This window comes from Ceratotherium simum, chromosome 16 (assembly GCF_057802395.1).
Source record: "Ceratotherium simum simum isolate JZ-2026a chromosome 16, ASM5780239v1, whole genome shotgun sequence".
NCBI lineage: Eukaryota > Metazoa > Chordata > Mammalia > Perissodactyla > Rhinocerotidae > Ceratotherium > Ceratotherium simum.
In genome coordinates, this window is record NC_141915.1 from 25,219,298 (window position 1) to 25,236,402 (window position 17,105).

Here is a 17,105-nt window from a genome sequence, read left to right on the forward strand (position 1 = left end):
GTGGGAGTGCAGGGGTAGTGTACTAGAGTACTTTCTGGATGTGAGAGGGTTAAAGGCAAGAAAACAGATATAAAAGGTGTGAAGACTGCAGTTAGTGACTAATCCCCGCCTCTCACCCCACCCCCACCTTCTGTCCTGCTCGGGAGAGCCCTGGAGTTGAGACCGAAGAACGAAGGGAAAATAAATCTCATGGCAGCTGTTGGATGAATTTTGCTTGGGCAGGTATGAGCAGTTTCTAGCAACTGTGGGAGGTCATATTGTCCCAGACTCGAAAGTAGCTATAGATATGCCCATCTTCTGCCTGCTCTGAGACCGCCAACCCACCACCACAAACCACAGGTGCCATCCGAGTCTCAACACACCGGATCCACAGACCCGCAGGTAGAGCTGCAGGGGCTCGGAGCCCAGGCTGAACACACAGATTCTTGGAGGGCTTATTTGCTGTGTCACTCTGAGGGTCTTTTTAGATTTAGGTTTGCCTATCTGTAACCTAAGTAGGTGCAAAACGGACTTTTTTCAGCACACCCCTGTTCTGGCAGGTGAGGGGAGGTATAAACGACTTCCTCAAGGCTCTGCAGTGATTCATAGACCTAAGAGTCCTGACTCTGCGCCCAGCCCTTTACTCCCCAGACCCAGCTCCTCACCGTTGTAAATCATTGGCATCAGAATTGCCGTATACGGGCCTGCCCCGTGGCTTAGCGGTTAAGTGCGTGCGCTGCGATGCAGGCTGCCCGGGTTCGGATCCCGGGCGCACACAGACGCACTGCTTCTCCGGCCATGCTGAGGCCGCGTCCCACATACAACAACTAGAGGAATGTGCAACTATGACTTACAACTATCGCTTGGGGCTTTAGGGGAAAAATAAATAAATTTAAAAAAAAATTAAAAAAAGAAGAATTGCCGAATAGTCAAACGAGTAGTCATAGATTTGGAGGGAGGGGTTAGGTGAGGAAAGTAAAAATCGCGCTTTGGTTTTACATCTCCCAGCATCTTCAACCAAAAGCTTTGAGGCCTTTTTATGCTCTTTCTGATCTCTGACCGGATTCAAGAGTCATCCCGTGGGTGCAGGAATATCTAAAAGTTCTGGCTGCTTCCCAGACAAAAATATAACATCAAAGGCACTTTAGTGATAATCTTAAGGGAGCTAAAAAGGCCTAGAATGGAGAGATTTGTTTATTTTTGCTTTCATAAAAAGAATTAAAGGTTTAACATTAGGCAAAATTAATCTTTCTGCAAGAGAACAAAGCAGAATCTGATTCAGGATAAAACACTAGGAGTTCAAATCTTGCCTGGGAAAGGCATCTTCCCGGCATGAAATTGCTCCACCATCAATTCATCTAGTGACTTATTTTTGACATGCCAATACCAAAATAGCAAAATCTCTAATAGAAACGATTGTATGCTGCTTTCATCTGTTTCTCCCCCCACAGTCCTTCCTTCAATCCGTTCAATGACTCAGCAGCACAAACAGATACATCCCTCTTCATATTCAAGCTTGTTACACAGAAGGCAGATTTCCAGAACAGCTCTGGTTAGTGACAAGGAGCTGAGCGTTTTCATGGATTATAGGAACTAAGCCTACCATGAAGAATCACATCCTCATCAGTAGAGGAGGGAGGAGGGCTAAAATAGAGTTTGTGTTGAGTGTGATGTACGTGTGAAGATCTAGAGATTAAGGAAAGTAGGAAGAAGTGCTGAAGTCAGTAAGAACATTTAATGACTCTACATATATGCCCCTGGGTAGGGAGGTGCTTTATGCCTCTACAAAACGTGGAAGTGAGGGCTTCTATATATCTCTACAAAAATGCAGTTTGAAGGTATTATCTTCTAGACCAGCACTATCCAATAGAACTTGGTGTGATGTATCTGCACTCTCCAGTGCTGTAGCCACTAACCTCATGTGGCTTTTAAACACTTGAAGTGGGGCCGGCTCCGTGGCTTAGCGGTTAAGTGCGCGCGCTCTGATGCTGGCGGCCTGGGTTCGGATCCCGGGAGCGCCCCGAGGCACCACTTCTCCGTCCAACGTGAGGCCGAGTCCCATGTACAGCAACTAGAAGGATGTGAACCTATGACATACAACTGTCTGCTGGGGCTTTGGGGGGAAAAAAACTGAATAAATAAAATCTTTAAAAAAAAAAAAAATAAAAAATAAACACTTGAAGTGTGGCTAGTGTGACTCAGGAACTGAATTTTTTATTAAAATTAATTTTAATCAATTTAAATAGCCACATGAGGCTAGTGGCTACCTTACTGGACAGCACGTTACTAGACTATAAATAGGTTTCTTTATAGGTGTCAACTATTTTAGATGTAGAAACATCTTAGAGACTGTCTGCTACAAATGTATGACATGTCTACGTCCAGAGAAGGGGAGGGTGCTCCTGACTACATCTGAATAAGCAGTGCAGCTTCTGCGCAGAATGACAGGGCATCTGATCAGACACAGTACGTGGAGGGTGGAAACTTCTACTCAGCTTGGCTTCTGGTCTACCTTTCCAAAAGTATTCTTAATTGTTTGGACATACTGCTCCTTAGATTAATCAGACCTTTACGAGTCCCTCAGAAAGAACAGTTGCATCTTCCATTAGTATCATTGCCTTTGGTTAACAAATTGGCAATAGCTTTGATATATCTGTCAGAATCGGGGAACAGCTGTGATCAGGGCTCCCCAGTCTACAGAAGTTTGATTTCAGGGTGTCATCGGGTCCTGTGACTCACAGATGTCTTGAATGCCTGCTTGCTAATGCCTGTAATTCCAGAGTATATACCACTGATAGCTATAAAAATGCAAATCCCCCAGAGAAGTAAACCTTTAAGCTACTGTCCAGCGGACACCAAGTATCTGGGAAGAAACTATAAATATGGAAAAGATAAAAGAACTAGGAGGATAGAGTCCCAAAACACATTTCATCTATTACAGAAATTTGCCTAAGGTTAGTACAATTTTATAAGATGTAAGATAGCACCTTGTAGGGCTATCGTAAGGACTAACTATATTTTATTAATGTACAATACTTTAAACTTCTATTTTTTGAGTCTTCATAGTTCTTATAAAATTTATTTTTCCATTAATAAAGAAATGTCACATTACCAAAAAAAAAGAAAAAGCATGACCCATAATTTTAATACTTAACAACGATTAGCATCTTTTCTTTCTGGTCTTGTCAGTACACATGATACTTTAGTTTTCATTACACAGTTACAACCATAGTGTGCATACAGTTTTGTAACCTGACTTCAAGCTTCCCGAGCATTATATAAGGGAATATTACAACATGTCTAGGATAACTAGGTCATTTACTATCTATCTGTCTCTGAAATTTTCTGCCTTTAATTCAACCCTGGGACTGTGGCAATGATGCACAGTGATGAGAATTCCAGTATAAACAACATCCTTGAAAAATGCACATCTGCCTGTATTAACACTTGCTCTGTGTCTTTCAGATCTTAGTGGCCCTCTGTGAGACTTCAGCATGGTGTGAATTGTGTAGTACAGGAAAATCAAGTGTTTGTTCATACCTGGCTGGAGTTAAATGAAAACACCAAAGGCTCCAAGGGAAGGAAGGGAGGTACCTGGTGTATTACATGCCTTATCCCATTTAATTTTCATCAAACCCAGTCAGGTAGGTATTATCAACCACACTTTAGACATGAGAGGTTGAGAAACTTGCACAAGTTTGTATTATTATTAAGTAGCAGAGGATTAGCACGCAGGTCTTTCCAATATATACACTGGGCAGGTAAACAAGAATGCATATAAACTCTTCATTTAGAAAGGAAAAGAGAGGGGATTAAAAAAAATTTTTACAACTAGAACGTATTCATGTATTTCTTGAGGAAAAAGATTGTTTTTAAAGAAACCTTTAAAGAAAGGGGATATGAAGAAATAAAATATCCCTCACCCCCCCAAGAGTTAGTCACCTCTGATAGTAACAGTACCAGAAATGGTAAGACATACTTTTAAGGACATCCTTGGTAATTAATGCCACTTTGCATTATCTCCTACGACACCAAAGAGAAATAACTGGGTCCTACCAAATAGGAATAAATGTCCCTGTCAGCCCAAGAGCCTGAAGACTTCCCCTCTAGTTAGAAATTGCTACCTATGTTATGTCAAGCCTCTGACTATGCAGATGAAAGAGCGGAAGGTGAATGGGGTGGGGAGGTGGTGGGGCAGAGCAGAGGTTCTCAGATTGGTTAGAAGGCAACATCTAACCTACTGTGTTGCTCCTCTGCTCTCAGTTTGCCGAAGAGTAGCAAATCTGCGTTCCAGGAAGTTGGAAGACTCAAATAATTCTTCACCTGATGTACACACTGTTGTTGCAAACCTATCTTGGGTGCAAAGTGTGTCTCCAGAGCCCTGGAGAGATGTCTGGCTACACCCTGGTTGCTAATCAGGGCTATCTCCTTTCACCAGAGGGCCTCTAAGCTCCCAGCCTCTATATCCACCCCATCTTGCCACATCTGCTGGAAATCCATGGCTTGCCTTTTTCCCTCTCCTAGTTTCCATGGAGATGCAACAGTTTACTTTTTTCCCCCAACTCTAAGCCACGGTTATTTTTAACTGTAAAACTCTGAGCCAGGTCACAGCTGGGATCTGGAAGATGCAATGACGTCTATAGCCACCCTTCTCTCCCACAGACGCCTTCTTTTCTGCAGTTGCTGGGGGTGGAGGCACTCCTGGGAGATTTTGCTCTCAAAAGCGTTTTGCTTTGCATCATGAAGTTAAACCTATGCTGACTTAGATCTGACAGATGTCCTGTATCTGAAACTATGCACACCCAAAACAAGGCAAAGATTTTCTTGTTGGGGTGGGGCCGCCAGGTAAGGTTGACATTGCTGTCACCTGTCTGTGGCTAGAGCTTAGATAAATGCCCTTTGGTAAAAATATATCAAGGAGTATCTACTAGGCAAAAAATAAGGGCTCTGGCTCCTGCCCCTGGAAGAGTGGCTTTTTCTGCTACAGCTTGACCTTGGTTAAAAAGAGGCTCCCATGGGCCGGCCCTGTGGCTTGGTGGTTAAGTGCACGCACTGCAATGCTGGTGGCCCGGGTTCGGATCCCGGGTGCGCATTGAGGCACCACTTCTCCGTCCATCCTGAGGCCGAGTCCCACATACAGCAACTAGAAGGATGTGCAGCTATGACATACAACTATCTACTGGGGCTTTGGGGGGAAAAAATAAAATAAATAAAATCTTTAAAAAGAGGCTCCCAGGGGCCAGCCTGGTGGTGTAGTGGTTAAGTTTGTGTGCTCCACTTCGGCGGCCCAGGGTTCGCAGGTTCAGATCCCAGGCGCGGACCTATGCACCACTCATCAAGCCATGCTGTGGTGGCATCCCGTATACAAAATAGAGGAAGATGGGCACAGATGTTAGCTCAGGGCCAATCTTCCTCAGCAAAAAAAAAAGAGGAAGATTGGCAAGAGATGTTAGCTCATGGCCAATCTCCCTCACCAAAAAAAAAAAAAGCTGCCAACGATATATGGTGTGGAAAAGCTGTTTCACCTTTCCAAAGCAGACAGCAAATTCCCATGGGATCAGTGTTGGCTCACTGCTGCCCTCTCCTCCTCTACTGAAAGTTCAAACCAGTCCACCCATCTCTAAGGCCCTTGGTACTTGGGAGCTAGTGTCTTCATGGCATTTCTGCACTTCTCCCTCCTTTTCAATATTTTTTGGGGAAAAGCTATTAAATTACCCTGAAAACTGCCCTTTTCCTCTTGGACAACGTCCTAAGATTGGAAACTGAAATAAAAACATCACTTAGCCCCAATTCAAAATCAATTTTCTTATAGGGGACACTGATTGGGAACATTAAAATTAAGCTCCACAGTGCATGTTCCATTAACGTTTTACTTTTTAAAATAAATTTTTTATATTTTAAAGGAATTCCCTAAATGAAGAGTGATGATGGGGGAAATCCAAATCAGCAGTTATTTATTGTTTAGTGGGAGATAAAAGAAGGTTGGAGGGCCGGCCTCGTGGCTTAGCGGTTAAGTGCGTGTGCTCCGCTGCTGGCGGCCCAGGTTCAGATCCTGGGCGCGCACCGACTCACCGCTTCTCCGGCCATGCTGAAGCCGTGTCCCACATACAGCAACTAGAAGGACGTGCAACTATGACATACAACTATCTACTGGGGCTTTGGGGGAACAAAAAAAAGGAGGAGGATTGGCAATAGATGTTAGCTCAGAGCTGGTCTTCCTCAGCAAAAAAAAAAAAAAGAGGAGGATTAGCATGGATGTTAGCTCAGGGCTGATCTTCCTCACAAAAAAAATAAAAAAAAAAAGAAGGTTGGGTCGCTGCAAACAATTTCAGAAACAGGGAATATACTTGGCAGACAGCTCTCCAAGGAGAAGAGATGCATTAGAGGTGTCATGAGTTGGCAGTCAGCTGTCAGTTCACTGAAGAAGGGTGATAAGATGACAGCATTTTGGCATTTTTGCTTTGATTAAGAAAGTGTTGGTTTCTTAAAACAACTATGAGGTCTTCTCCTTCCCACACTTCCTAAGATGCTACTTCTGTTCAACATAACTCTGGACTAAGGCAGGATCATCAGCAAGCCACCTGGAAGCTTTCTGCCATGTAAGACCTCAGGGGAGACCATAGCAAGCTGAAAAAAAAGTGTTGCTTGGTTAAGGATGAGAGATTAATTCAACCAAATGATTAGTTTGGTGCCATGGAAATCCATGCCGCCCTGTGTTCCAAAGCAGAAAATAAGTGCATCAGACTTAATTATTCAGCCATGAAAGACATAAGACAAGTCTAGCTGGCAAAGGTTAACTGCAGGGCTTTCAAAGACAAGGGGAAGTATGGTGACATTCAGGGCTACAACTATTAAGTTTTTTGTACTTCTCAGTTTGGAGTTTTAAATCTTTTAATGGTCACTCTCTGCGTTCTTATGTCAACTTCCTTATTCCTACTCTTGACAGGGAAGGGGGCCCAGTACACAATGCATAACAAGCAAGTAACTCATAGTGACAAAGGAATTTTAATGTCAGATGCAAGACATTCATCCTCCCCTTAAATACCTATGTCTCTTGACTTGTAAGCCTGGTCAGTCAAATCAAAGGGCAGCTGGTACTGTTTCATCACAGCACATCTCAACCAATAGAAGCCAAGGCAGCAGGCAATCACCGAAGAGAAAATGACAGATATAGAAACCGGCTTTCCAGACTTCAGAAATTATTCACCTGTCCCCCCCACCTCTCAAAAGCAGCACACTAGCCCTCAGTTCTGACGCATATTTCATGGATAAGCTACTTAGGTTCCAAAATATCCCCTAGTTAAATGCTCTTCACTATTGTTCTCACTCCCAAATTAAGAGCCTATGTCAGCGTGACCACTACTATCCTATCCAAGCTGCTCTGACCCTGCGATCCTGCTCAATTTCACTTACATGTCAGTCAGAAGCGCTGGTTCTTGTGTCTGATTGAAGAGGAATCCTTTGTCTTAGCTGGGCTACCTCTTCAACACAAGGCCACAGACATGGCAGTGCCCCACTCTACCAGAGATGGTCCTTTCTAGCAGATCTGGGAGAGGTTAACCACATCTGGCTAAGCACATTGGAAAGGAAAACAAATCTTCCAGATCAGTACCTCTTGAATCAAACTTTAGTTTTTAGAAATTCAAACAAATAAAAAGCCAGGTGTGTATAACTTGTGGAAAAGCTCTGTGTTAACAATAATACAGTGTATATCTAGAAGGTATTCAGAAAGACATCCTTAAAAATGGATGAGCAACGTTCCAACGCTGTTTAGAATATGGTACCATGCTCCTGCCTAGAGACCAGTGGAAAAGTGCTTAGGAGTAAATATGAATGAGTTTTTCCAAGTTTCTCTTTGTAATTTGAGCCTCTGATTCTTCATACTGGAAATTTTAGTTCTCTCATTACATATCTACATATTTCCTAAAGCTAGAATGACTTACCAACTGGAATTTTATTGTTATTGATGAATGTCATTGGTCTTCTCCCCTTTCCAGCTAACCACAAGCTGATGATTTCATTACTTAAAAATGGGAAGCTTGTTCTTATCTTTCAGCAAGGACTGGTTAATTAACTGAGTTCAGATTTAAAAGGGGGAGGGTGGGTGGGAGGGGCCGGCCCAGTGGCGCAAGCAGTTAAGTGCGCGCTCCACTGCGGCAGCCCTGGGTTCGTTGGTTCAGATCCCAGGCGTGCACTGATGCACTGCTTGGCAAGCCATGCTGTGGTGGCGTCCCATATAAAGTGGAGGAAGATGGGTACGGATGTTAGCCCAGAGCCAGTCTTCCTCAGCAAAAAAAAGAGGAGGATTGCAGATGTTAGCTCAGGGCCAATCTCCTCACACACACACACAAAACAAGGGGGTGGGTAAGAGGGGTGTGAACAATAAAAGGATGAAAAGTGGAACCCAAGAAGAGATAAACTGTGAATAGTTAGTTGGTATCATGAGAGATAGTCTAGGTCTTTGAGCACAGGAAAGAGTCATTACATGGAAAGAAATTTTTGTTCTCTATTTCCTACCACTGACAAGAAGGATATGCATAATATTCCAGCAGAAACCTTTAATGTTAAATTGTAATAAAAAATCCTAACAGTAAAAGGTCTCTATTCATGTCAATGAGTTTCAGATAAACTCTCCCTCTTCTGAGATGCTCTGGACTAAGACCTCTGTTAGTGTAGTTAGGTCTATGGTCAACCTTGTCTAGCAACAAAGGGGAATGAAGGAATATTCTTTGAAAGGCCCTGGCTAGCTCTGGATTTTTCAGTAACAAGAAGGGCCTTCCTTTGGTGATAAGAGCATAGAAGGAAATAATGTACTTAAGGCAGCCACATCAAATACCAGCAAGTGCTTTTCTATTATAAATGTGAAATTTTGCAAAGTTGGGTTTACCAAAACAATAATAATCCTTTCTAAAATCCAGTCATTTGAAATTACAGCCTTATTTTTCTATCACTATTCTCAACCATGTCATTTTCATTAAATCTACTGATTCCCCATCACTTTTTCAGAGTTCAACTGATTCCAAGGTTTCTATCAGACTGTCTTACCATCCTCCCACTCCTAACTACGACAGCTGCCCCTTGTGTCCTAGCCAACTAAACCTGTTGGCACCATTTTCCTTACTCCCACTGCTGCCTCCATATCATCCTCCACCCACTATGTCTGGAACAGTCTCCCACATCCATCTGCCATTTTCTCTCTCCTCTCAATCTTTTCATTGCCTCAAAAGCTCACCTTTCCCAGAAGTCTTTCTGTATCAAGAGTAAAGATTCTTTAGACTACAACAGACATCACCTGACATTGAGGTCTAATGCAACCCAAATTTACACAACAGGAATTACTTTTCAGGGATAAGACGCAATCCCTTTATAACCAACTAGGGGTCATGGTGGTGGTAGAATACGTTTTCTAAGAGATATAACTATGCAAAGAAAAGAGACCATTTCCACAAGCCACCCTTTTTAAAGACTGATGTCCTTTATTCTAATTCCCTCAGATCCTAAGAGTTTCCTTTTCATTTGTAACTCTCTAGATGAAGTCTATTAGTAAGCCGTATGCATATTTATATCAGTCAGAAAGTTTGGGCAGGGGGGCCGGCCCCATGGCTTAGCGGTTAAGTGCGCGCGCTCCGCTGCTGGCGGCCCGGTTCGGATCCCGGGTGCGCGCCGACGCACGGCTTCTCTGGCCATGCTGAGGCCGCATCCCACATACAGCAACTAGAAGGATGTGCAGCTATGACATACAACTACCTACTGGGGCTTTGGGGGAAAAAAATAAATAAATAAAATTATTAAAAAAAAAGTTTGGGCAGATACTTCCAACAAAGCACATATTTTAATTAAATGTTTTGAATACTAAAGGAATTAAAGAATCAGTCAGCTACTGGAGGCAATTTGTGCAAATTCTTAAGTTATTTCTATAAACAACTTTGCTTCTAACAGAAATGGGATAACCATGACTCTGAGTATGGCTTTTTTTTTTTTTTTTAAATTTTATTTATTTATTTTTCCCCCCAAAGCCCCAGCAGATAGTTGTAGGTCATAGCTGCACATCCTTCTAGTTGCTGCATGTGGGACGCGGCCTCAGCATGGCCAGAGAAGCGGTGCATCGGTGCGCACCCGGGATCAAACCCGGGCCGCCAGCAGCGGAGCACGCACACTTAACCGCACTTAACCACTAAACCACGGGGCCGGCCCTTTTTTTTTTTTTTTAATTTTATTTATTTATTTTTCCCCCCAAAGCCCCAGTAGATAGTTGTATGTCATAGTGCACATCCTTCTAGTTGCTGTACGTGGGATGCGGCCTCAGCATGGCCAGAGAAGCGGTGCGTCGGTGCACGCCCAGGATCCGAACCCGGGCTGCCAGCAGCGGAGCGCGTGCACTTAACCAGTAAGCCATGGGGCCGGCCCTGAGTATGGCCTCTTATTCTGCAGAAAGGTTTGAGGACCAAATTTCAGATGTGGTGGGGTTACTCAACCCTCATCTCTAGTGAGTCCCATATATACAACTGCTTTACTTTGTTTTAAAGATTTTATTTATTCATTTTTTTCCCCCCAAAGCCCCAGTAGATAGTTGTATGTCATAGGTTCACATCCTTCTAGTTGCTGTACGTGGGACTCGGCCTCGGGTTGGTCGGAGAAGTGGTGCCTTGGGGCGTGCCCGGGATCCGAACCCGGGCCGCCAGCATCAGAGCGCGCGCACTTAACCGCTAAGCCACGGAGCCGGCCCAACTTTGTTTTAAAAGTAGCTTTTATTGCAGGCTAGCCTTTCACCATTGAGAAATTAGGGTTCAGGTCTCAATCCAAGCAAAGCTGAGGTCAGTTGTATCATCTCCATCCTCAGGGGCCTGGTATCCTGGGAAACCCAGGTTGAGAACAGGGTGAGTCCAGGACACACATGTTAGCAGAGACAGTGCAGCATGATGAGGCGGGCATCCAACACCCTAAGCGTGCTTTAGTTACCAGAATATTTGACACACCCACAAATTAAGTAGCAAAACATTTTAATCCATTAATTCTAAAAATAACAGACATTTTATATCCGGTGCCACCTCCTCAAAAGTCTACTGCAGATTAGACAGTCAGACTGCAAAGTACAAAGCCAGACATTCAAGTTAAAGATGCAGTTTGGGACAAGACCAATGGCGAGATTTTCCTCCCCTTGGATCATAAACATAAGCTGTCAGCTTAAAAACCCCTCAGAAGAAAAGAGAAAGGTTTCTCATGCTCTGTAACCTTTCTCTTTATTTTAAATCTGTCTGTAATGTTTGAAGGCAAAACAGATGACCAGAAAACCAACCTCCCAAGTACAAGGATCTGAGCTGGACTCCAGGGACTAAAGACTGGTTTAATTCTATTTCTACCAACACTGTGATGTGAGGTACTATGGTTCTTGTTTTAGTTACAAGAGGTGTTAGGAATGAATGCCCACTCACATTTAATAATAGCTTATCTAGCACATAACTACAGCACAATACCAACAACAGGAGTGTTTAAAGCAGGGTAGAGAAGAAGGCAGACATTAACACAACTTAAGGTTTCCTTTGTCCTTCCCCTCTTCTTACAATGAGAATTCAGCTCAAAAACGAAACTCTCCAGAACGCCCGTGCTGTCCTTTGGCCCACTGCATTCCAAATTTGTGATTTCTGATCCCAAGCCCTTACAGCCTCAGGCTTTAGTGATGTATCCTTCTCGGATGAGGAAATCATAGATTTTCCGGGTTTTGTTCACGTCTATCTTGATGAGTGCTCTTGCCTGTGCCAGTCTCAAGCCTCCTTGCTTGTTACATTCGTTCAACAGAGCAGATTTATATTCTAAATAGGCTCCTGGGACCAACCTCACCATCTGACAAAGCTGCAAGACATGGCAAAGTTAATAAACATTAACATCTGTCATTCTCATAATTTAATCCAGCAGGTATAGCCAAAATAAAATTTAAAAAATGACATCAACCTCCAACTATTTATAAGAGCTGTTAGGTGGCTGGACCACATTCCATTTAGTCTCCTCTTTGGAGAGAATACTCCCTAATGACAGACACTCAGGAAGAGAAAGCCAGGGTATGATGCTGGGAGAGCCTTCAGCAGGTGTTCGCTGGCTCGCCTGGCTTTGTCAGGGAATACAAGGATGTGTCCTGAGGAGCAGCCTGGGTTGAGGCCCAGCACATTCCAACACAGCCAGTCAGGGAAGAGCCACAGGACACAGTTGGGGCGGGGGTGAAAATACTGGGATTCCCAAGTGTGAATCACGTTATTTTTAGTAACGGCATAGAGTAGTAGTCTCTGCTTTTGTGATACATTTCCCACTTTGGAAGGGGAGGAGATATAGAGACCTAGCTAAGAGGCCACTTTAGCTGTCTAGAAAGCTGGCTCAATTCCAGTCCACTTGCCATTATCCAGCAATGAGCAGTCTGAGGTCACCATTTTGTGGGGAAGAACAAAAACTGCTTGAAACTCGGGCCATTCAATACTCGAATCAGAAGGGCCTGTGACCTTCTTCAGCAATACTTAGATATAATATATACTTCCTTCTACTCTCAAACTCATTTTTACTGTTCCTGGTGGATAAAATGAAAGACTAATACTAGCTCCTACTCCATGACTCTTCCTTACTGTCTGACCTGAGTTAATGACATGGAGTGGCAGATGGGGAGACAGATCTTGGGAACTGTAAAAGGAGCAAATGAGAAATAAAAGAGGAATTCCCCTTTGGAATGGACTTCAGAGCTATGGCACATTCTTTTGAAAATGCTTGAAGATGACTCTTGAGGCTGGATTTAAATTTCAGAAACAGCCAAAAGTAATATTAAGACACATCTGATGATTATAATGGAAAAGAAAAATAGGTCATGGCATTTTTTTAACCAACATAAATGTGTGACTATATACGATGACAAAGTCCTTTCTTTATGCTTATAAACATGCTATGGAAACAATTCCAAAAATCTTTTAAGTGATGGTTATATTGTTGGAATAAGTGTAGAAATTCTCAAAGTGACCATTCTAATGGGAAATAACCATTTTCATATACAAGTTATTTTAGGTTTATAAAAAATTAATTTCATTTATATAAAGCACTTAGTACAGTATCTGATACGTGGCAAATACTCAATAAATGATAGTTGCTATTATTCAGATTTACATATCACATGTTATTCTCTCAGGAGATGAATGGTGGCAGGGTGATAAGGAAAAGAGCTCTTCGAAACCTGCTGAGGTTCACTCTTCAGCTCTTAGACTTCTAGGACAGACTAAAGCTGGATGTGTATGTTACATGAGCAGAACAAAACGGGCTTGATCCTGTAATGTGTTTCTTCTGACAACCCAGTGAATAATCAGCCCCTACTCTCTTTGCTCTAGCTCCCTTTCTTTTTGTTACCTCCTTTTCTTTTTCATTCAGCTTCTCTGTGCCAGGGAGGCCAGTGAGGTTCAAGGGTGGTGCACTTCGTCTACCTATAAGCACAGACAGAAAAGGGCATAAATTTCATGAGAGTGACAATTCCTCAGGTGTAAACTATAACAGAGTTCACCACGGCCAGGCCAGTTAGGTATAAGATCACTATATCCAGCTGTAGGAACTCTCTACCTATCACCTCAAGCCTCAGTTTAGCTAGCAACATGGGCACCTCAACGTTCACTTGAAAATAAAAAAGGTAATTCATGTGCTCTTTGCTCTGCTAAAATACACATACAATCACATATATCTTAGCATCAAATATGACTACTTACCACAGCAGTTATCACCCATTTCTTCCTAACCCAGTAGGAGATTCTAAAATCTAAAGCCCAGATGTCATCCAGTTAAGAAAGGACATACACTGCTGGCGTTGACAGCTGATGAGTGGAAATAACAACTCTGCAGGAGAAACATTTCCTAACCCTTGCCACTCTGCCAGGAGTACAAGGCAAACATGGTAATTAACCAAGTACCATTTGCCTTCAGATCAAAGGCAGACTGTTAGGCCAGCAAAAGGCCCTTCTTATTTATTATGTGAGGGAATATCTGTTCCTTCCAAAGTAGCCCTGTTTACCTGAAAGATCCGCACAGAGGAACAATGAACCATTATATGGCAAAGTAAAGGCTGAGGTGAACTCACATACCTGAGACAGAAACCCAAGTATGAGGTCACTGCCCAGGATGGAAAGCTTGATGTGCAAAACTTTTTGGTTTTGTTTTGAACGTATATTTGAGATTAGTGTTCAGCTGGGCTGAGTTAAGCAAAAAGAAAATGTAGAATAATATATTAACAAGTTTTATTATGGGAGGTTGCCTTTTAGGTGGTGGAGAGAAAGGGGAGGGACTGCTATAGGCTGCTCTGCTAGAAAACAGGCTTATCTGTAATATCAACAAAGGAGATAAAGGCTTCTCCATAACCAACAGGCCTAGCCTTACCCTAAATGCTTCAAAAAGAGAGACTAAAATCATTTAGTGCCTCACCAAAGTTACCAGAGTCTAAGTTACAATCAATGATCCAGGCTCCCAACTGTGCATTGCCTTAGGAGCAACTCAGAGCATGAAGGCGAGCAAGGGGTCTCCTCAACCTAAACATAGGGAGTGAGGAAGGCTAACACTAGGAAGCAACAAAGAATAAGGGAGTGCAGATGGTTCAGAAAACACAGATACCAAAGTTGCACGGTCATCTTTTTTTTTTTTTTTGTGAGGAAGATCAGCCCTGAGCTAACATCCATGCTAATCCTCCTCTTTTTGCTGAGGAAGACCGGCTCTGAGCTAACATCTATTGCCAATCCTCCTTTTCCGCCCCCCCGCCCCCCAAGCCCCAGTAGATACTTGTATGTCATAGTTGCAACATGCACGGTCATCTTAGTTTATTCATTTTAGTTAGCCGATATTATGTTATTTCTATTTCTGTACTTAGATTGGGGGGGTTGAAGTAAGAAACGTCTAAGATAAAATTTAGATTTAATTGTCTTGGCTACTCCCTAAAGGACTCTCTTTTCTCCTTTAAATATTAAGAAATAATTACTTGAAACACAAGAATAAATGAAAAAAAAGTATCATCCCTAAAGCAGCCTTCTCTGAAGCCTGTCTAGATCCTGAATCTACTGAGAGATTTTCAATGGAATCACAAAGTCTGTTGTTCCAAGCTTCCAAAGAATGGTAAAACTGCAAGTGGGTCATCTTTTGGACTAGTCTGTCTCTAATCAGTGGGGTGGTCTGTATGTTCTGATTAGGGGAAGTGGCTAACCTACCATATGGAGCAAGGGTGACTAACACCACCCCAAAGTGGCTAATCTACCATATAGAGCAGGGTATAACTAATACTACCCCAAACTACCAGTCATTGACTACCAAAGATTTTATTTTATTTTATTTTTTCCCCCCAAAGCCCCAGTAGATAGTTGTATGTCATAGCTGCACATCCTTCTAGTTGCTGTATGTGGGACTCGGCCTCAGGATGGACGGAGAAGTGGTGCCTCGATGCGCACCCGGGATCCGAACCCGGGCCACCGGCATCACAGCGCACGCACTTAACCACCAAGCCACAGGGCCGGCCCAATTGACTACCAAGCACCAAGGATTACCAGATAGTATATGGCTTAATCTTGCTCTGTAAACTAACCTCAAAATAGGACATACCCAAAGAGGTAAAGATAAGAAATAGAAATATCTTAAAAGTCTCCAACTTACAAAGAAATTCCTGCGTTTCTGGCAAGTAACATGCCTCTTTGCTCATATAGGATACAAAGCCTTTAATTTATCCCCTGCAAGACATATCTCTAAATTTATGGTAGATACAACCATAGTAAACTGTGCATGAACATTGGTAAAATAAAGAAAACACCTCTCTGGACTTCTTTCTTCCCCTTTCTCTGTACTCTTAACCTGAGGATAGTCCCTGTCTGGCCATGAAGATTCTGAAAACTTGCTGACATTTATAAATTGGGATAATACTTAATTACCTTTACTCTGCCTAAATTCCCTGCTCACACAAAGGGGGAAGGGATTGCTGGGTCACCACAATCCCTAGAATGAAAACTTCACAATCAAGACTTGCTTCAGCCTGAAAAATAATTACCTGAATTTGAAGCCATTGGAACGGAAGGACTCAGGCCGGAATCACTACAACAAAGAAGAATTTAAACTTATGTCATGCCAAAGAAGGCAATTTCCAAAATCCTGTATGGGACTGGGTGCCATTTATCAGGTCGGTTACTTTGAAGAGATGTAATGAGATAGACTGTACTATGTTTTACAGGATATCCCACTGTACTAACCAGGAAAGGAAATTTGTTCTGGGGGAGAGGGGAAATTGCTTGGATTTGTTAAGAAGAGCTCTCAGCCTAGAACATTACCGAGACCATTCACAGTGAAAGGATAGGAACATGATTCTCCAGTGGAAATCATACCAATAGATATGGAGGGAAAGAGAAGGCATGGGTGGAAGGAATTTACTAATTTTTAAAAATAAGATCAAAGTAGCAAAGTGGGATTCTAGGAGGCCAGTTATATTTCTCAAAACTGTCAGCATCAACAGTTTCTGAGACAGACTGCTAAAATTTTATGAATTCTTCTAGCTACCCAATTACTATTACTCCACCATCCAGGGTAGGGTGCCCATGGAAATCTCTGACAATACACATAAAGGCCAAAGCATCCAAGGGGATGTTCCTTCACCCTGGACTAACTACTCACATGTCAGCTTGCCGGCGGAGCCACTGCTGGCAAGCACTACTGTCCTGGATATACTGGAGAACTTCGGAGAGCATCGTGCGTTTAAGGCGCTCCTCCTCTCGAGTCTTCTTGAGGTGATCATAGGTTCTGGCACCTGGAGGTGTAAAAAAACACCATGACTACAACGACAACGCAGCAGAACTAACTGAAGGGCTACCTAATTGACCAGCAAACAGCTTGTCTTTTTTTGGTTTTCTTTGCAAAACTGCTTCCACAATTATTTTTCCAAGAGCAAAGTAGATTTCCCCTAGTGTGAAATCCCTTTTTTGATAGGAAATAAAAATATTTTTATTCCTTTTCTACCTTTAAGAAATTTGAGGGCAAAAAACACCCTCAAACAGAAAAGTACAAAGAAAGTAAGAGTCACTCATTTTTTCACCCCCCAAAAGTAACTAACTTTTAATACTATCATATATTTGTCACATATATATCTATAT

General features: G+C 42.6%; 1 protein-coding gene across 3 annotated transcripts in view; it reads right to left on the reverse strand.

Moving 5' to 3' along the window:
* Positions 1-10,962: 10,962 nt before the first annotated feature.
* The window catches only part of TADA2A (transcriptional adaptor 2A), a 46,986-nt gene continuing 40,843 nt past the window's right edge, over positions 10,963-17,105 (reverse strand). For all 3 annotated transcript variants that reach the window (XM_087440855.1, XM_004434833.3, XM_087440856.1), the window contains 4 exons: positions 16,630-16,762; positions 16,013-16,056; positions 13,354-13,427; positions 10,963-11,829 (listed from right to left, as the gene is read on the reverse strand). In XM_087440855.1, the coding sequence (XP_087296981.1) occupies positions 11,644-11,829; positions 13,354-13,427; positions 16,013-16,056; positions 16,630-16,762 (437 nt within the window). In that variant the 3' untranslated portion in view covers positions 10,963-11,643. The remainder of the gene's footprint in view (positions 11,830-13,353; positions 13,428-16,012; positions 16,057-16,629; positions 16,763-17,105) is intronic.